At 36.5% G+C, this 21,875-nt stretch overlaps 1 protein-coding gene across 2 annotated transcripts in view; it reads left to right on the plus strand.

The window, feature by feature from the left end:
* AUH (AU RNA binding methylglutaconyl-CoA hydratase) overlaps positions 1 to 21,875 on the plus strand; it is a 118,806-nt gene that overhangs the window by 23,903 nt on the left and 73,028 nt on the right. The window contains exon 4 of one of the 2 annotated variants that reach the window (XM_075741277.1): positions 12,514 to 12,600. The exons of the other annotated variant lie outside the window; for it this stretch is intronic. Within the exon in view, the coding sequence (XP_075597392.1) occupies positions 12,514 to 12,600 (87 nt within the window). The remainder of the gene's footprint in view (positions 1 to 12,513; positions 12,601 to 21,875) is intronic. 2 annotated transcript variants of the gene reach the window in all.

The raw sequence follows: 21,875 nt of genomic DNA on the forward strand, positions 1-21,875 counted from the left end.
AGAAAACCATGTCACTTGTCATTATAGAGATTAGATATTAGCAGACTCACCGCAAAGCTATTGCAATTGGTACAAATGAGATGCCGTGCTACTTTAATGCTATTTTTTTCAGTGGTAGTGGTGTTAAAATATCCATACATTCTTATTCTGTTGAGTAAATTATTCTTAGTTCTTTGTTTAAAAACCAAGAACTCTAGTGCTGATCTTATGGAAAGTGTAGAATAAATAGAAATCACAATTAGTGATTCCACCATTACTTTGGCGCTAAATAGTAGGATAAAAGGTGCAGCTTGTATGGTTGTCTAATTTGAACTATGCTATTCTGTATAAGAATTCAGTTACATCTCATTACCAGAAAGTAAGTGCACATCATGTTGTAGGCATGATGTAGAACTTATCTTAGTGAAGATTGAATTTGAAAATGAAAAGTGGTTTGAGGAAGTTGGGTATTCAGGCTACCAGAATGACTGGATTAAAGAAGTACTTCTGTAATGCTTATTGTGGAAATAATGTAGAAATACAAGTGGTGTAGGAAGTAGCTTTACTTTTTTGTTGTTGTTAAAAAAACCACAACTGTATTAAATAGTAATTGCAACATACATTGCTTTTTATTAAATACTGATATTTATCATTACTGTGATGTGAGGTGTAAACTCATGGTCTTGATGTGTTTAAGTAGCTGGGCTATTGTATGAGGGATTATTTGAAGATTGGGACAAACAGGTTTATCATGACTTGATCACTCTAGAGGTCTGTATTTGTGGTTCCTAGCCACTTGATAGGTGACCTTCATTGCTGTTGCCGTTATTGCTGTCTTCTCCTCCTGGATCTTCTCCACTGATTCTATATCTATCTGAGAGTCAAGGATGATGCTGCCTCTGTGCCTGTCTTCTGCTAGTCCTGATTTGTTAGCCTGACAGAGGTCACTAGAAGTGAGGCATAGCACAGAATCAAAGTTTATATTGACTTAACAGTGTTTGGAAACAGGTAACTGTCCTGTTCTTGTACCTTTCCACCACTACTGGTCTCTTTCAAGTGTCACGGAGGAAATGGCAGGAAGCCCTGTTGTGATGAACAGAAGAGAATGCTAGGAACTAGGGAGTGTCTGTGGCAATTGTAGAATTGATGGAAGTGTAACCAAAATATGTTGGGTGGTATCTGGGAAAAAATTGGCTTTCTTTTTAAGAGGTGTGACTAGGATCCTTATAATGATTCTTTTATTTTATTTTTTTTTCCTTCTTCAAGTGAAGATGTATTCAGGAAAGGCATGTGAGGTACAAGCTGCCTTTTTGTGGCAGAAAAGGTTAACAGGAGTAATATTGTTGGGTGCTTCTAAATTTAGAGCTGGATAGACAGGATGGAAAAAGAGCCAGCTGACTTTAATCTATATCTGGTCTGAATTTGCATAGGCATTGAAAAGGAATTGTAGAACTTCTGTATGTAAAGTTAGGGTTGTTTATGTTCAGGATTCCTGGATTTGAGGAGGAAATCCGTCTGAATTAGCACCTTGGCCTTTAAGAAAGGCTTGGCATTCTAAAACTTAAAAGAAAAAGAGTACAGAAAACCCCAAAAATTGTGCTTTCTGAAATATCCCATTTATGGGAACTGATTTAGCACCTAGTGCTTTAAATATGCTGATCTGGGTGTAAATTATTGCAAGATATGAGATAACCTATAGCAGTGGAGCTACAAGACTGCCATCTTACCAGAGGGAATGCTCAGAACTGCCATGCTGTCAAAGGCTCAAATATGCAGGAATTGCAGACATTTTGTTTGTTCTTCACAGTTTGATGATTCTCAGGAATGTTTCTGTGACACAAAGGGGATATGTGCAAAAGTACAGATCCAAGTCATGCTAGTAAATTATGACAGCAAATCATATGGAAGAATACCGATATCAATTTTGACTTAAAAATCATATGTCCACATTTAGAGAACTTCAGAAATCTAAAATCTTGCATAGAAAATAAATTATTTTATTAATTTAAATTACTTCCTTATGTAGGAAACATGCGTAGTATCTTTCATGCCAAACTGTTGTTCCCTTGATTAAAATGACTGCAGCCAGCATCCTTCTCATTTTGTTTTGAAATTTAGAATTCACCTTGCTTTTTATCAAAGTTACGTGTAAATGCATTTTTCTTTGTACTCAGTTCAAGTGGTGTGTGCAAGAACTTGTGTCTATATGTGTGTGCAACACGATTTGTGGTTCCTGTTAATAAAACAAATGATTACTAGAGAAAGTAGGTGGTTACTCTTAAGGGGAAACATAATCTGCATTTTTAAAATGGGAGAAAAAGGAAGACCCGGGGAACTACAGACTGGTCAGTCTCAACTTTGTGCCCAACAAGATCATGGAGCAGATCCTCCTGGAAACTATGTTCAGGTACATGGAAAATAAGGAGGTGATTGGTGACAGCCAACATGGCTTCACTAAGGCCAAATTGTGCCTAACAAATTTGGTGGCCTTCTATGATGGGGTTACAGAGCTGGTGGATGGGGGAAGAGTGACAGACGTCATCTACCTGGAGTTATGCAAAGCATTTGACACTGTCCCGCACAGAATCCTTGTCTCTAAATTGGAGAGACGTGGATTAGACGGATGGACCACTCAGTGGATAAGGAATTGGCTGGATGGTCGCAGTCAAACAGTTGTGGTCAACAGCTTGATGTCCAAGTGGAGATCAGTGACGAGTGACGTTCCTCAGGGGTGGGTACTGGGACCGGCGCTGTTTAACATCTTTGTCGGCGACATGGAGAGTGGGATCGAGTGCACCCTCAGCAAGTTTGCCGATGACACCAAGCTGTGTGGTGTGGTTGACACGCTGGAGGGAAGGGATGCCATCCAGAGGGACCTTGACAGGCTGGAGAGGTGGGCCCATGCATACTGCATGAAGTTCAACAAGGCCAAGTGCGAGGTCCTGCATGTAGGTTGGGGCAATCTCAAGCAAAACCACAGGCTGGGCAAAGAATGGATTGAAAGCAGCCCTGAGGAGAAGGACCTGGGAATGTTAATTGATGAAAAGCTCAACATGAGCCAACAGTGTGCACTTGCAGCCCAGAAAGCCAACCATGTCCTGGGCTGCATGAAAAGAAGCGTGACCAGCAGGTCGAGGGAGGTGATTCTGCCCATCTGCTCTCATGAGACCCCCACCTGGAGTGCTGTGTCCAGCTCTGGGGCCCCCACCGTAAGAAAGACATGGAGCTGTTGGAGCGAGTCCAGAGGAGGGCCATGAAGATGATCAGAGGGCTGGAGCACCTCTCCTGTGAGGACAGGCTGAGAGAGTTGGGGTTGTTCAGCCTGGAGAAGAGAAGGCTCTGGGGAGACCTTGTAGCAGCCTTCTAGTACCTAAAGGGGGCCTACAGGAAAGACGGTGAGGGACTGTTTACAAGGGAATGTAGTGATAGGACAAGGGGTAGTGGCTTTAAACTAAAAGATGATGGATTTAGATTAGATATAAGGAAGAAATTCTTTACTGTGAGGGTGGTGAGGCACTGGAACAGGTTGCCCAGAGAGGTTGTGGATGCCCCATCCCTGGAAGTGTTCAAGGCCAGGTTGGATGAGGCTTTGGGCAACGTGGTCTAGTGGAGGGTGTTGGAACTAGAGGATCCAATCCAAACCACTCTGTGATTCTATGATGTTATTAAAGGTGAATTATGAAGCCTGTTGCTTTAAAAATCTTGTGATAACCATATGTTGTGAACTAGTTTCTTAGACAAAATGTTATTAACAGGGAATTATTAAAAATGTATTGTTACCTCCTTAATGTTTGTGAAACAGTATCAAAGACTGAGAGGCAACTTAATTAAATAGGCATAGGGCCAAGGTCTGTGTTTTTAGTCAGTGACTGTTTGTTTATAGTTCTTTGGGGCTTCAGAGGCAGCTTTTTAATATATTAATTCACTCTTAAGGCTGGGTACCGTGGTAATGTTCAGGTTTTACCTTTTTGGTTCCTTGTAGCTAACATTAAAATTTCTTCCTAATGGTCATGAGCATATGTACCCTAACCTGTATTCATTTCATTCTGGACCTTTATGGTGAGTGCGCTGACTTTCTAAGAATTTTGTGCATCTGAAAAATTGAGTTATGAATGATTCCATACAACTTCTGGGGTTCTCCATTCCCTTTTATGAGAGAAGATTTTTGGCACTTGCTTAATATTTTGTGATATGTGACTTCTTCTGTTGTGGGGGTTTTTCCCTACCTAATTTGTTTGAACTACTGAAGTGTGATTTTTTTTTTTTTTTTTTTTTTAATTCCGGTATGAAATGCAGTAAAACATAGAGAACCAAGTCATACTTGCCACATAAAAGTGGTGATCATGTCTGTTTAATTTCAAATTAAAAAATAAATAGCAAGGAAGTATTTTAAGTATTAGAAGATATGAAAGTTTGGATAAAACTATGTGGAGACTGACATGAAATGTCATGGGATTCCTTCCTCAGTGAAAAGTTTTGAGGTACTCTACAGCATAGGCAGTTAATGTGAGTGAATCTTAGATTTTTATCTATCCTTAAGGAATAAGAAAAAAAAAAAGGGTTATGCAAAGCCACGTTTTGCCAACAATACATTGCTCTTTTAGAGATTAATCTTTGAGGAAATGATCTTTTAATTTAAATTTAAATCAAACGTGCATGTAACAAGTAAAAGTTTAAAGTACGAAATCTCAGAGAACTAAAAAGTCAGAGAGTAAGTTGTACTGCTTTGTGAGTAAGATATTTCTTCTCAGTAATACTTATAAAAGAAGCTAGCGGTTATTTGTTTAGTAGGTATTTCAGTAATAGTTTTCCCTTTATCCTTAACTTTCACATATCTCATACCTCACAATTAAAAACCATGAATCTTGATGAAATGATGTTACATTTCTTAATGTTCTGAATTAGTAACTAAGTTATACATATTGATAGAGTCAATTTGAATATAAAAATCTTGAAAATATTTAGGAATACACTGGAATATATTGAGTACATTATAAGTTTGTGTGTTCTGTGGCTTTTAAATATTTAGATTTGAATATTTCTTTTTGTTCTTAAAAATATATTTTTAAAAAAAAGCTTTCTTCCTGTCTTTTAATCTCTCAAATCTCCATTATACATATGTTTGGAGGAGTTGTTTATTTACCTTACCTTTGGAAAGTAGGACAGACTCCCAAAGAGTAATACAGAAATACTGCTCAGGTATGCAGAGATATGCTTAGGATGGAAGAAGCTCAGCTGGAGCTCGAACTAGCAAAAGGTGCCAAGAATAATAAGAAAAATTCCTGTATGTGTGTTAGTACCGAGCAGAAGTTCAAGGAAAATGTTGGTCCACTAGCTGCATGGGACTGGCAGCTTAGTTATGAATGATGCAGAAAAGACAGAAGTACTCGATTTTCTCTTTGCCTTGGTCTGACTGGGAAAGGTCAGCTCCTAAGTCTCTGTGCGAAGAAGTGACAACAAAGTAAACAGCAAACCACTGACAGCAGAGGAGGACTGAGTTAAGGTCGATCTGAACCGATCTTACGGGATCTGATGGGATGAACAGGATCTGATGGGATGCATCTGAGTTGGTGCACTGGAGAGCCACTATCTATCATATTTGCAAGGCTGTTGAAGACCTAAGTGACTGGAAAAGGGCAAGTATTACACCCATCTGCAAAAAAAAAGATTTGGGAAAATACAGACTCACTTCTCCAGGGAAATTATGGAACAAGGTTTGTGGAAGTTGTCTCCAGGCACATGAAAGACAAGAAAGTGGCTGGGAAAACCAACTCAGATTTACCAAGGGTCAATTGTGCTTGACCAACCTGATTCCCTTCTGTGATGAAACCACTCAGTGAATGAGAGAAGAGTTATGGATGTTATCTACCTTAGCAAGGCATTTGACATGTTCTTCTCTAGCATCCCTGTAGACAGGTTGGTGAAATAGAGTTTGGACATACAGACCATGAAAAATGGCTCACCTGCCAAGATCAAAGGATGATGTAATCTTAAAGGCTTAAAGTCAGGCAGTCACAAGTTGAGTTCCTTGAGGGTTGATGCTGGGTCTGGTAGTACTACTCAATATCTTTGTAAATGTTCTAATGATAGGATTGAACCTTCACTGAGTTTGCAGATGACTTCAAAGTAGAAGAAGAGGAAGGTATGTGGGAAGTAGGAGCCACCATTTAGAGAGGCCTTGACAGGCTGGAAAATTGGGCCAACAAGAATCTCATGAGATTTAACAAAGATATTAAAGAGAACTGGCACCAGTACTGCGCCCTGGGGAATGCCACTTGTGACCAGCCGCCAACTGGATTTAACTCCATTGACCACAACTCTCTGGGTTCGGCCATCCAACCAGTTTTTTACCCAGCGAAGAGTACACCACCTGCCTAAGCAATGAGCCGCCAGCTTCTGTAGGAGAATGCTGTGGGAGACAGTGTCAAAGGCGTGAAAGAACCTGGATAACCTAGTCTAGGGCTGTGCATGTGACGGAAGGTTGGACCAGGTGATCTCCAGAGATTTCTTCCAGTCTGGACTTTTCTATTACTCTGCCAAATAGGTGATAATCTTTTTTGTTACTTTGTGAAAGATGGTCTGGAATAGTTAATATTTATGAAGCATTCTATCTGTTCTTAATTGATCAAACTGAACTAATTTTTATTCAAAAATACAATCAGCAGAGACTCTTAACAGGTAGAGATTGATGATCTGAGTATCCTGGGTCTGGCTGGGCTGGGAAGCGCAATGGAATTCTTACTGGAATGCATGCGTATTTTGTCTATAAAGCATAAAATATTTTTTCTTTCACACAGGCGAGAGATTTCAGTAGTGGTTGACTTTCTTTTGTACTGTGATTCCTCAAGTGTATAGCGTTACATACAGAAAAATGGTAGTTGAAAGCAAAATACAAATCATCAATCTACATGCTATTATTGTTATTATAATAAAATTTAAATTATGCTGCTGTGGGTTTTTTGAAGGAATTTTAAGGATGTTAACTTCAAGTATGTATCTGTCAGCAGAGTAATAGTCATAACTCATTTATCACTGTGGTATATGTATTTAACAAACACCAGTTCTATTAAATAAAGTTTTACTTACCTTAGACTTGACACTATCTCTAGATAAATATATTTGGTACTACAGTTTCTGTTCAAAATTGGGAATTAAGTTGTCCTGAATAGATTTAAGGATGTAAAAACTTTATTTCTGAAATTGTTGGAAATCTGGAGAAAAAAATTATTGGTAAGTCTTTCTGAGTTTGAACTTCAGTTGGCTGTAGGGTTGTCCTCAAATACATATGCACAGCTCCCTTTTTGGGGTATTCCTAACCTCATAAAAGTTGATTGGGGTTCTCTAATGATTTCAGCTAAACTTGGATTTCTTCCAGTGGCTTCTGCAGGAGCTGCATACATTTGCCTTTGAGGAAAGATATTTACATGTACCCTAATGGCTGGTGTTTTTGTGGTAGTTATAAGTTAATCTATAATGTATGTCAAAGTTGCCTCAGTATTTTTGTTCAGTATCTTAAGTGTCTATTTTTCTGTGTGGAGAAGGAGAGATATTAATTCACAGTATGCTTAGTTACTTTGTGTGGGAATAAGCTGTGGGTACCTAGCAGTTCTTAACCTTTTAATTGGTAAGGTAACGCATGTTTTGTGGTCCTAGCTGAAAGCATTGTAAATTTCCTTCATAAATTCCGTAACCTGTTTCGTTGGGTTATTAAACATATTGTAGGTGGTGACTCTGCTTTGCAGTTTTCGGTGTTTGTAGTTCTTGCTAATGATACAGGGGAATTGGGCAGAGTATGCAAAAGAGTGTTTTCTGATACTCTTGGATGTCACTTCCTTATTGAAATTTTGGTGTGCTGACAGAACTGGTCAGTCTGTGTTTAGCAAGATCAAATGGCAAGCTCAAAATAACAGTGCTATGGTAAGAATTTCATACTTTATTCTACCTCAAATGCATGTGCATGTGTCACTTCCTTTCCTCTTCGCCGAGAAAAGGTACGTTGGGCACCATTTGACACTTGGTCAAATAACTTCACTGTTTAATTTTGGTGTGCCAGATTTCTAAAAGACTTTTTTAATAAGAATATTTATTGAGTAAAGTTAAAATTTTAGTTATGATGTATAAACCATTAAATTTTAAACAGTTTACAGCTTTTGTGGTGTGTTTTGGAAGTATGTGTTAAAGCGTAGTATAGAACAGTACTGTACAAGAAAATTTCTAGGCATTTGTGGTATTTTCAAAGTGAAGCTTATACAAAGATGTTGGAACAGATTTTTCAAACACAACACTCAGCTTTTCAACAATATATAAATTCTGTTTAGAAAGTGTGTGAAAATATCCAAATAAGGCAAGAGGCACGGGGGTCAGAGTCATCACTGTAAAACTTGGTTTCTTTTGGTGTGTTCTCCAAGTTACATAGCCATCCTTGTCATATAGACGTGTAGGTGGAAAAATTCTGGTGAATATCAGCAATTTGCCTATCTTGGTGGACTTCCCTTGGCTTTCTCAAATAAACATTTTCTCTGGCATCATTGTGAAATGCAAGACAGGCACATGCTGCAAAAACTCTGTAGACTGACAGTGTACAACAGCCAACCATTGAGTGGCCAAATGTTTAAAAACATGCAGAGTGTTAATTGATTACATCAGGATTTTTATACTTATGGGAAGTAAGGTAAAAAATAACTAACCTTTCTATGTTCTCTCAGTATTGAAGGGGAGAAATAAGAAAGTGGTGGATCAAAATCAGAGATTTTCTTTTGGATTGACAAACCTCAGTAGAAGCGTAGGTAGTGTTTAGAATGGCATGCATCTTCCTCACAGTAGTTTCAAGGTTTGATCTGCAAATACCAGTTTATGTACTTGCTGCTCAGCGGACCTCCTAAAGATTGCTGTTTGTACCAGTATTTTGCAAACCGGACTGTTCATTGGAAATTGGCAGGAAAGTGCTTTCCTACTGGTTTGCTTTGTAAATTTGGAAGTGATGCTTCTGTGAATTAAGTTGGTTCAAGAAGAGTTTCATTACGAGCTGAGATTACCTGTCTTAATCCTCCTGTAGCTGTAGGAGGAAGCAGCTGATTGCAGTGTCAATTTAGCCTTTCACTGTTGCACTTCTCTTTTGTCCTGTACTAACAGCTAGTAATTTGAAAATGGCACTGCGTAGTGTAAAAAGGATTTTGTAAAGTGCTGGGAGCAAGGAGGTGGGAGGTGGGGGGAATGACCACTATAATCACAGTTAATTTGTCAAGCTTTTGCTGCATTTCTGGGCAGATGAGATTCAATCAATGGAACAAAGCATCGAGACGCCAGAAAGTGTAATAAGGAGAAAGCAATGATTCATGCTTCAGTACAAACCGGATGGATGTGGGGACATAATTGCAGTGTACAATCAAATCTGCAACAGTTAGTTTGCCTCAGCTCACTGTTAGGTCAGGTTCCCCCTTTCTTACATCTTTGGGTAGAAGGGCTTAGAGAGCCCTGTGTTCAGTGTTGTGTGGAGTCAGGGACCCACAGTACAGCCCCCAAAGTCTGTTGGGAGTGGATGTGGGGAAGCAGATAGGCCAGACCTGTCCACAGTTTTCAGCTGTGGCCCATGGGAAAGTTGCAGAGTTCCTTCTGTGAGAGTTTTTGTGGTTTGAAAAGCTTAGCTACTTTGTTGCTCTCAGCAGTTGTGCAAATACTATTTTCAGATACTTTAAAGTAGGAAACTTGGGGTGAGAGGAGGGATCTTTGATTTCAATAGCAGAGAGAGCAGAAGTCTCTGGTTGAACCTGCACTCTCCTTCATGGCTGTCTTCAGAAACTTAACCTTTCCTACTTCTGACTTGAGAACAGATTTCCAAGAAACATGCGAATAGTTCTCTGCTATATGGGTCAAGGAATTCTTCAAGAATTCTTTGATCAGTGGTTGAATCTTATAACAGGAACAAAAGTATTAAGTCAGTGGCAGTTCCATCTCCTGTGAACCAGAGGATGCCAAGGTGTGTGTTCTGTTGGAGTGCAGCGAATGGTTTCTGCCTAAAAGTCTTCTGTCTGAAAAAGCTTCAGTTACTATTATTATGCTTTGGAGGGCTAAAATAGAAAAGGGTTAGGAAAAGAACTTTTTCTCTTTCCTTGACAGTTATGATGGAGAAATACTTAAAAAGGGAAATGTAAGATTACAGAAGTTGGTTAAGGCACTAAGATCAGCTGTTGTCCTAGAAATTTTTTACAGTACTCAAAATCATTAATTTTACATTGGACCTACCTTTAAATCCATTCTCACAAAAGTTTTTGTTGAAAATTTAATAGATTTCTGTAAATATCTTCAAGGAAATGTTTATTCTAAATGAAGGAAGAAGTCTGCAGTTTGTGTATTTTTTGTTAGAGGGATTGGATTTTTTGTGGTTGAGTCCTTTTATTTGAGTCCTTATTAAGGACTCTGAATAAATCAAAACCTAAAAATTGCCTTCGTCTTATCTTGACAGTAGATTTCCTTAAGAGTAATGCTAGAGGTATTTTTTAGGTTCAGTGCCCCTCTTTTGATGTTTTCTGTATATACTTTTCAAGGGTATGCCCAGTGAGCAGGATTTCATTGTGTAGAAGTTTTGAGTCAGATTGCACAGCCATACAGTTTTCTTGTTCGTAAGGCACACAGTTTATTGTTGTTCTTATATAGGCAATGGTTTGGACAGAGTTGTAGAAGCTAGACCCAGGCATTAACTGGTATCAGAGAAGTGGTATTTTTTATATCAGCACACTTGCTGATACAACTTTTAAAGCAAATCTTGTCACGAAGTTTTATGAAGTTTTTTAGCTACGGAACCATTATACTTAAATGTATTTGTGAAAGTTGCTTGCAGTTCTGTATGATTTAGAGTTCTATCCAGATTTATGCATGCAAATTTTATTTGCTTTTCAGGTTCCTGCTAAGATTTCTGTATGCATTGATTGTGAATTACTAAGGTAGCAATTGCAATTTTGCTGCAGTGCAGACTTGACCACAGTAATTCCTGTTTTATACTGCCAGCTCAACTGGCCTGTCATACTGTCTTCAATTGGGGTATACCCTAGAAGGCTGTTTGGAAGCTTTTGGTAAGGTGTCTGATAGCGTAGATTAAACTTGACATTATTCATTGGGAAACATGCAAATGCAGTCAAGACTGAAGCTTCATTGTTTTTCTGTTGACACGCACAGAAGGAGAACAAAAGTCTTAGTGAAATGAGGAGCTTTGTTATGATGGTAGTAGAAGGGGAGATGTGGAGCTGCTCTGTTGGGCATGTAACCTTAAAACAGCAGCTGGATGTCTATCAGAAGATGTCAGATTGAGATAGTAATTTTCACAGAGCTAGACTAGAGTTGCAAATTTCAACTAATGCTGTCAACAAAATTATATCTAAAACTATGTTTGATGAAGAGAGTCAGGAGTGTCTAGCATGAGTTAAGTCCAGAAAGGTAAAAGGGGAAGCCTATGACTGCTTAATTTCAAATTCAGAGTTACAGGCTTTACTTAATCTATTGAGTCCATTTTCCTGAATTGATAACATTTTGATTCTCAGAGTAGAGAAACATGAAAGTGTTTTTTGCATTGGTTATATTCCTTGTTTAGCCTTTTCAGACATGTGCCAAGAGACTAATTAATAGGTTCATTTTTACCAAATGGAAAAAATATGCACTAAGTTGCAGTGGGAATGTTGCACTTCTTTAGAGAATAAATGTGTATAGGCAGATTTTTGTCTTTCATGTGTTCTTCTTCTGTAAGAAAGATGGACTTCCTGTCTTACTCTGTGTTTAGCTTTTATTAATTATTATTACTGTCTGTTTCTCTTTTTCTTGACACATCCGTGAGAGAAAATGTCAGGTTTGCCTATCAGTGAATTTTTAAAAACACATTTTTGTAACCATCTCCAGTTACAGTATGCTTTTTAAACAGAATTATTTTCATATATTCATGAAGAAATAGATTAAAAATTTCGATTTTTAGCATTTCTTGGAAGAACAAAAATATGGTATATAACATATTCAAAAATACATTTTGGTAAAGTGAGTTGAAAAATGGTACTATGTCCACTGCAGAATTTTTTATTTAGATAAATATAATATGTTAACGTAAAAATATGCACTCTAGGTTATTTTATGATCTGCCAATAAAAGAATAATAAGTGCACAATGTGAAAAACACGTATTTATCAGACTTTGTGACACAGTTGGGAAAGTAAAAGTATATGTCAGGTGAAATATTAGCGAAAATGCTATTTTTCATAAACTATTTTAATATGAAAAGAAGAAATGTCACTGGGAAGAATATATTTAGTGAAAATCTGGTGGTGTTTAGTTTGATTTTTTTTGTTTGTTTTGGGTTTTTTTCGTTTCGTTTTTCCTTGATAAACAGTCCATGTTTTCCTTGAAATCTGTGGAAAAGGAATGTGACCCATTTGAACTGTCCTTGTGTCAAAATAGATTTGGTTTTTTTTGGAACACAGGAATACTTTATTTTTGAAAATGTATTTACGGTACTGTATACAGCTTGCTAACATGTATGTGAAATGTCACTTACAGGTGCTGACCTTAAAGAAAGAGCAAAAATGCACTCAAGTGAAGTTAGTTCTTTTGTCTCAAAAGCAAGAGCAACTATTAATGAAATGGGTATGTAATCTCTCCCTTGAACAATGTTATTTTAACTGTAACTTGAGAAGGGTTCCATCAGAGGAATGACATAAACGTGCATGGTTAATTCTTGACAAGGTAGTAGGATAGCCACAACTATTTATATTGATAGTACGAATCACGGTGTGTTGTTTCTTTTAAAAGGTTCCTAATCAAGTTCGACTTTTTTTTAAAATGCTAGAAAAAGCTAAATCTCAACTGAAATGGGGGTGATTTGCCCTGCTGTTTTCGTAAGGGTTGGTTTGTTCTGTGACATCCAAGTACTTTACAATTTAATTTTTACTATTGCATTTTTGTGGTTGGTGATACTCATACAGTCTTTAATACATTTAAGAAGCATACTAAACATCAGCTGTTGATAGAAGGCCTTGGTAGCTAACTTTCTAAAATTTTGTTTACTATGCACTTGTTCTGATGCAGTAAAACCTGTTAATAGTTTGGGATTTTAATTGACTTGTACCAGTTTTTAAGGATAGGGATTTCTTCATAAATTTTACATTATGAATTCACCATCAAATCATTATGTTTCTACCTCTCTGCTGATCACTTTTAGTATAACTTTTTCAACAGGGCATTGCCGATATGTTTTGTCAGAAAGAGAATTCCAGTGTACCAAGTTTGAAGCAATTAGTTTTATATATTTGATTTGTACATGCAACATATTTCTCAGAGAATGTTTTAAGATGCATTTCCTTAATAACATTGGGTCAAATCTTGGTTTGGCAGAATGTCATGATTACAAACCAGTATGTTTTGGCAGGTAAATGACAGACTACTGAAGAATGAGTCTTTGATTAGGTACTTCATTGAGATACTTGTGTCCTTGAATGTCTTAACTTTAAAATGAAGCAATCCTCAAGGCTCTTTAAATAAATAAAATTGGTAAAATACCTAGAAGTGAATAGATCATTAATATCCTGCAGCTGAAAGTGCATTTCATGCTAGTGTTTTTATTGGAATGCTGAGCAAGAGGCAGCAAGTTGTTCCATTTAGTTACTTTGTAAGATTTTTGGGAGTCTTCCTTAGCTCTAAGTAATAATTTTTCGGACTTTCTTGGGCTGAAGTTGCTGGAAATAGTTTCTGAGCTGCTATTAACTTTTAGATAGGGGCAATTAGTGTTATGATTTCCCTATGATCAGAAAATAGTTTTTTTTAAATGTGATTAATTTTTTAAGTGAGAAAATTCCTAAACTCTAAAGAAGTATTTGAGTTTGGCATTCTGCATTGGATGACTGGAAGATATACACAGTGATTTGATGCTTTGTTTTGCTTCAGAGTTGAAAAGACTTTAAGGCAAATGCTTGATTGTCTTCAACTTCATTAAAGTTCCTTTGAGAGTGTTTAACTATTGAATATGTAAGCAAATTTTCAGTGATATCTAAAAGGTTTACAGTGGATCATTATGCTAACAGTTAATTACTTGAAGTTTAGGAAACCAGTATGAGATCTCTAGTCTCTTTCTCAAGAAAAAAGCATGAAATTGTGAGTAAGTGTAATTAATATTTGAGAATCTAGGTCACTGAAGTACCTAGATAGGAAGGTTTGTGAGGGAATGTAGTAACAGCAATTAGACGTGCTGCAGGCTGGAAAAGAGAAAGAATTTGAACATTTGAACATTTTGCCTGATATTGTAACAAAACTTCTGCTTATGTTGGCTGTGTCTCTCTCCCCTCCCCCTTCTCTCCTTCCCTCACTCCTTCCTCCCTCCCTCCTCCCATTTTGCCATTTCTGCTTTAAAACACTAAACAAAACAATCACTAGAAGGTTCTTCAATGGTTACAGGATACTTGGCCATCTCCCAGTCTATTTTTAAATTCTTTTTTACAGGATTAGAGAAGGATATTGATTTATCACTTCTAATGTTATTCGTCAATTTTCATATCATGTATGTTTGGACATGCATACTATATAAGTAGCTTTTATTTTTCAGTCACATGATATATTCCCACTATATACATATTTGAGGCATTGTTGGTTTTGAATACTTTATGCCAACAGTAGATGTATTTATAGGATAGATCTAACATTTTTCTGAATGGTCTTTGCGGAACAATTTAAAATGTGGTTCCCTACATCAGGAACTGGTAGAGAATGTAAAAAAGTGTATTTTACAAATGAGATTACATTAGATGGGTGCACAAGGCATCATGTTGTGTGATGCCCTTATGAATAGAAGGTAGCATTAATTTTGTAGCAAGTCAGAGGTTCTCAGTTCTTTTTTTTTCTTCTGAAGAAGTGATCTGGCATTATAGAACATAATTTTTGTAGAACTAATGAGACATTGTATTTGCATGTGATTACTGCAATGAATCTGTATATTGAAAATAATAATGATATTTTTCCTGCCCAGTAACAACCAGAATGTTATGAGATGGTTAAAGAGGGAAAGCAATTTTCAATTTATTATTTGCCACTGCAGAATGCTATCTACCCAGGGAACACTATTTCCAGTCCCCCACTCTTTTTTTTTTTTTCCTATCCAAGTTTAATGCTGTAATCTCATTTAAAATGTGTTCTACTTTTTGCTTTTCAGAAATAGGTCATGTTTTGATAATTGCATTTGTGTTCAGATGTGTGACCTAGTAAGGAGATGCTTCTTTTTAACAGTATTTTCAGAAAGAAGACCGTTATAGACAAAATACACAAAAGGTTAATTACGTCTTGAACAACTGGATAAACTTAGCTTTTTAGAACTGGCATGCTTTGGCTTTCTTTAGTTCCTGTCAATTTCATTACATTTAAAATCCTTACGCTAATTCTATAAAAAGCTATAGTATCATTTTGGAATACATCTACAGAAGAGAATTTTCTGGAAATTAAAAGCATACTGCAGTTGTTTTTATGGGATTAATTTATAACTTCTTGCTAAATTTGGGTGAAGTATTAAGACTGCAGTAAATATCACTTGGTATAAAAATAAGCACTTAAAAAAAGAGCTGAAAAAATCGTATTGAACTGTTAGTGGCAGTTCTTAGAGCTTTTTTTGGGGGGAGGTGGGAATCAAAACAGCCTCTATTTTTAGCAGTGGTTGCTTTTGCTAAAATTATACCAGAATTGTGGGGGCTTGTTTGGGGTTGTGTTTTTTTCTTTTTTTTTAATTATTTCAATAGTAGGAATTGTAAGACCACTTGTCCGTTACTGTATTCTGACCTGAGGCTCTTCGTTACTGATGTAAGGCTAGCTTTACCCTTAAAAAATAGAAGAGAAAAGCGTTAATATATCTGTTGCCACCATGCATAACAAAACAAGCCTGACTAAATGAAACCAGATGTTACTGACTCCCAGAAACCTTTTTTTTGTTTGTTTGTTTGTTTGTTTTGAGGGGGAAGAAAAGCACCATCATGGTGGGTCAGATCTTCGGCATTTATTTTATTGTTCTTTATACTGACTGTGGGGTCTGGGCTGTGATATTACCATTGTATATATGTTATCTGTTGGGATTTCAGTTGCAAAACAAACTGAGACTATGTATGGAGCTGAATGCAATAACCACTCTTCTCCAGAAAAACACCTTGTGTAACAGTAAGAAAAAGTGAAGCTACAGAAGGAGTTTGAACTCAGCAAATATTTGTAATTACTCAGAGTGATGTTTGGCCCCAACCTCTAGTAAGTGAGAAACACCACTGGTTAGAAAGGCACATAAGCGTAAGTACCTAAATCCCACAAATGGGGAAAAAAATTGGAGACTGACTTTCCTGATTGCTTCTTAAAATCAAAGTTAAGTGTGGTCAGGCTTGATTTCTACATCACATTTAGAAACAAAACACCTTACTTGTGGCCTGGTGGAACCTAGATCTGAACTAAGCTAAGGAAGAAATTTTCAATAAAATACTAATTTTACTTGTTTTTCTGTTTGACATATTCCATTTCAACAAAACTTAGAGTGTTTTGTTTAAGAGATCTGATTAGTTTTGACGCATAAGTTGTGATATAACTTTAATAAGTCATGATATTTAGTAGCTTTGTTTAGACACTATTTTCATAGATGTGATTAGTTTTGACATAGTCATTTTGAATGAGACCACCCTGCATGAAACCACCTTGTGGTCAGTTACTTGTATTTGGTTTTTTATTGTGTACTTTATATTTTATTCAAAGCAGATACAACTCTGTATTTACAGATTTTTTTTTTTTTCCTCCTTAGCAATTTTCTGTCATTCTGGCTTCTCTCAGTCGTCATCAAACTTTTAATTTACCTAAAAGAGTGCTCTTGTTCATCCTTCAGGAGAATAGTCTCTTCTCCAAAAAGTTCATTTTTTTTACTATTGAAGATCACGCATCCTAGGAAATTCTTAGGTTGTGCCACATTATATGCTACGGTTTGGTCTGGGATACAAGCTGTCAAAACTTGACCTCAGAGGTCCTCAGAGTGGGATCAGGATTATATAAGTTTTGCTTGATTTCTGGTTTGCTAACTGCTACCCCACCTTCCCATTGTAAAGTCTCAAATATAGGCAAGAGTGATCATTGAGGAGGTCAGTGCAGCACCTTATTTTACTATTTGAGTTTCTGGAGCTCCTGGAGCTTTGATGAACATTAAAAATCCTGGTTTAGTAGTGTACGCTCCAGACCTGATTACTACTCCGAGAAGTGACTGCTTATGTAAATTGACCAAACCCATCTGTGTTTGCTGGAGGTAAGTCTGGGCAGCAGAGAAGGAGTACTGTAGTTTGGAAATCCAGGGAGAAAAACTGTGGGTTTCTCTCTTAGGGAAGAGCAGATACAGGCTGTAACTTGAAAAAGCATTGGCTGGGAATCTGAGTGAAATATCGCAGATAGCTATGAGATCTGAAAAAGGACAAATTTACATCTAGCAGTGCCATACTTAGTAGCCATCCTTAGGCATCATGGTCTCCCTACGTTGCTGACACTGTGAAAGGGAGATTTTGGCACAGTATGTGTCTTGCTGTGTTATGACTGTTCAGTTAAGTGTAGAGCATAGCTAGTACGGTCTAAGACTGCTAGCATTCTGAACGCATTGCTGAGCTCTTGGTTGTTTTCCAGTAGTAGATTTACTGCTTCTCTTAACATTGAATTAATTTGAGATACCCTTTGACTAAGTATTGTCTGTTTCCTAAATAGACAGTACTGTCCTTGCAGAGCTGAAATTATGGGCTTTGTCAAATTGCATTGGGTTGTTTTTAATTAAAAAACACAATGCTAAACTCTGTACCATTATAGAGGCAATGAATGCAACATTAAACTTCTCTACCAAGATGTTTATTAGCTATTTGTATGACAGCATTGCTTCTACAATTGCTAATACTCTTTTTTTCCTTGTGATAATAACTTTCTAAAAACTGTTTTATAAAAAGATGCAGAAACGGAGGACCTGAGTAGTAGAATGAGCTGATTGTCCTTCCTTACAAATTAGGGAGAACAAGATTAGGGAAGGAGATGGCTTTGCATTGCTGATTCATTGCTTTGATCCCTGGCACTGCTGTACAGCCTTGACAAAAATTAACATAGTCTCAGCTGTATTTTAGTTTTCCTTCTGGTAGTAATTCCAAATGCTGTTCTATGAGGAAAAGAAGCTGTGCTCTGGACTTGGCTCTTTAATTTTCCTCCCACAAAAAGTAACTGTACCAAAAGAAGAGTGTTAAGTGCTGAAATGGTTTATTGAGATCAACATAGCCAGTTTGCACATTGACTGTTAAAACAGGCCTCCAGTATGACTTGCTGTGCAAGGCTTCTGTTCCCTCTCAAGGGAGCCACATCATTGTGTATCTTTGATGCGTTGGGTAACTCTACCCTTTCCTCACCCTGTTCAGGTTTGAAATTGCATGTTTTGATCCCTGAATGAGAAGCAATAGTTTGTTAGCTCTTTTGCTTTGCCCGTCTCAGTCTCTGGCTCTGTTCCTAGAACCATTTGGTATTCAAAGGGCAGCGACTCCTGGCATGGTACCCAAAGTATTATGCTGCTCTTGTATCGAAGAAATTCTAAGCTTGTTGCTTGGGCCCAGCATTAAGCTTTGACTTCAGAATAGCATGTTCAAGTTTTGTATTAAACACGGCTTCTGCCTAGGTATGTGCACTGCTTTGATAATATTACCAAGCTAGGTTATAAAAAAAAAAAATTATTTATGCTTGCTGTGAAACATTAGGGAGTGTTTCCTCCGTAGTGTTCAGTGAATGAGCTGACTGAAACTTTTACTTAATATATTCAACTCGTTTAGAAGTAAAGATATTTTAGCACTAGACTGGGATTGTACGTATATGGAATACTGCTGAAATTAGATACAGGGGAAAAGTTCTAGAAATGTTCAGCTAAAATGGTCAGAGTCTGTGGAATTTTCTTTGTATTGTGTCAAACAAGAATGTTACTGGTACTGGCATATGTGTTATATTCATACATTATATCAAACAAGTAGACAATAAAAAAATTAAAAACTTGTCCCATTGGATTCTTTTAGCTATTAGAGATTGTAGTTGTGCTGCTTTTGGAATTTTATTTTGTGTGCTAAGAAAAAAAATCTTACATAGAAGTAGAATGTAAAAATGTAACTGAAATTATTTATATTTGGCATTATCCTTTTGTAAACTCAGGACTTGAATATGTGCTATGCTGCTTGTGTGAGTAATAAGTTCTTAAATGTACTTAGTAAGGATAAGAAACATAAGAAATAATGTTCTTTTTTCTTATATCCAAAGCTTGTCTTCATTTGCACAGAAAGTAGATTCATTTTTGTTTTACTAAGGGTAGAATAAGACTACAGGAACAAACATCGGTAAATACGAAGAAACTAAGGAATCTGTTTATCAAACTGAAGTATATCACTGAACATGAATGAAATATCCAAACTATTTTATGTAGTACGAAAAGAGAACCATGGGAAAGTTGGCTACAAAAGACTGTAGCTAAAAAGTTTGGTTAAAGCACCTCTTTCATTCCCATTAGTTTCCCAGCTTTGCTCCTAGTATGAAGAATATAAAACACACTGACAATAATTAAGTACCAAATAGAAAAATTTGAAATTAAGAGCATAATATTCCAATATTAAGTATTTTTTAGTGAATTCAAAAATATTTTTTCTAGATCACTTATAAGAGTGAGTGATCACTGCAGGAAACCAGGAAATTAATGGGATTGAGGGAGAAGCCTTAAGAAAACCCTTTAGCTACTGTCATAATGAAGGGAAGATAAACTTTGCTAGTATCTTTTGCTTAATAATCAACTGTAAGCAATGTGCAGTAACCATGTTCATTAAAAAGCAAAATTTCTTCACAAGTACTAAAAAGTAAATTTTTTTATGCAGCTCTGCCTTGCTACCAATTGTCTGCCTGAACTTTGAAGGTATTAAAGCAAAGATAATAATGTTCAAATAAATCTGTCAACAGCAGCAGTCTATTAAGCTTCTTATCCAAAGCACAGGAATTAGAGGGTAGCTAAAAGCCTTTCACAGTTGTAACTAGCAAATGTATGAAAAAGAATTGTGTGTATCCAAATGCACATGTAGACCGTTCAGACTTAAAAGTGTGGTCATGTTTTTGCAGATGGAGGTATTTTTAAAACATGTAAATATATGTCACTTTAAGTAACCACTTTTTCATTCTTTTCACAATTATGACAGGTAAAGCTTTGTACCATTTCATTACTTGGCTTGCACAAAAATGGTTTGAACAATCTTCTTTGCCTTCAAGTTCACATAGGAAGATTTGACAGCCTCTCTTAGTCACTTTCATATGTTGCTATATACAGTGGTTGGTTTTCATAGTATTATAGAATGGATGAAAGTGCTTGTTGAAGTATTTGGTTTCTGTTAGCTTTTTTCCCCAATAGAAAGGCTTTTTTTGATGGTGGTGCTTGCAATTGAAAAGGCAAGCAAACTGTTGTAGTCACTGACTCAATAGCAGATTTTACAAGGCCCAAATGCCTTGTAAACATGCCCAAAACACAACTGACATTGCTCTCTAAGTGCAAAGTGCGTATACCATCTTAATGTTGTTATTGTTCTTCAGGAAAAGATCTCAAAGATGAAATCAAGATACAGTATTGTTTTGCAATCATTTTTCTGATTTCTTATGACATAAATTAACTTATGTGAAAATGTAATTTTGTCATTAAAATGTTCCTAACATAAAGAATATTTCAGTTACCAGAATTGCCCAGGGACACCCTCTCCTTGCCAGCCAAGGTGCATAGTTTATGCCCTTCTGTTTTTTGAAGGGAAAAATCTTAATTTTATGCTCAAGAGGAACAGCACCAAGAGAGATCAAAAATCTGGGTAGTGAACAGGTGGAAGAGAAGTCTATTCTGAGTTACAAGATAGATATATGTGTGTGTGTGTATATATATATATATATGTGAATTTATTTTATATACAGGAATTGTAATTATGATTTAATATTTAGATTAATATTTTATATTCATATTAATATATAAAATTTAGGTATAAACTTAATTATTTTAAAATCAAATTAAAAATCCATTCCCAGTTATTATAGTGAGGTAGCATGTAGTTTTAAATAATCACTAATGCTGGTTCAAAATTCCCATTTACATCTATGGCCTTTTGAAAACTCTTTGCTAATGTGTAACCAGAAAACTTGCAGATTTTGGGTTAGTAAAGAAACTCTGTAAAGTATCAGATCTTGAACCTTTCTTTCAACATTGTTGGTGTAGGAGTCAGCCCATAGACTCGCACTATTATATGATTTTAAGCTATTGTTAGTTGAAATATTTACTGAAGATAAATAGGATGTAAGTACGTACATTGTTTTGTAATAATTACCCCCAAATTTATAATTCTTTATTTGGCATTTTCAGTGTATGATGTGACTTCTATTTTTTCCTTCTTGCTTTCCTAATGGCTGACCCATCAATTATGGAATCTACAAATTTGTGTTTAGTTGTGTTTAGTTCAGGGCATGTGACCATTCTTTTCATTAATTTGAAGGCTCCGTTATTGATACTTCTTTTAAATAAATGTACTAAGAAACAGCTCTCTTACTTCTAAATTAAAATTTGTCCTTGGGTAGTGCTGGCACAACTAATCCTGGAAACTGCTTCTTTCTTGAAGGACAAGAAAGTCATCAGGTGTAGTCATCATGGATTCACAAAAGAGAAATAATGCTTGACCAGCCTTATAACCTATGATGAAATGACTAGTTTGGTAGATGAGGGAAGAGCAGTGAGTATTGTCTACCTTGACTTCAGGAAGGCTTTTGGCACTGTCTTGTATAAGATTCTCATAGAGTAATTGATGAGTATGGACTGGATGAGCAGACAGTGAAGTGGATTGAAAATTGACTGA

Source organism: Balearica regulorum, chromosome Z, assembly GCF_011004875.1.
Source record: "Balearica regulorum gibbericeps isolate bBalReg1 chromosome Z, bBalReg1.pri, whole genome shotgun sequence".
NCBI classification, from domain to species: Eukaryota; Metazoa; Chordata; class Aves; order Gruiformes; family Gruidae; genus Balearica; species Balearica regulorum.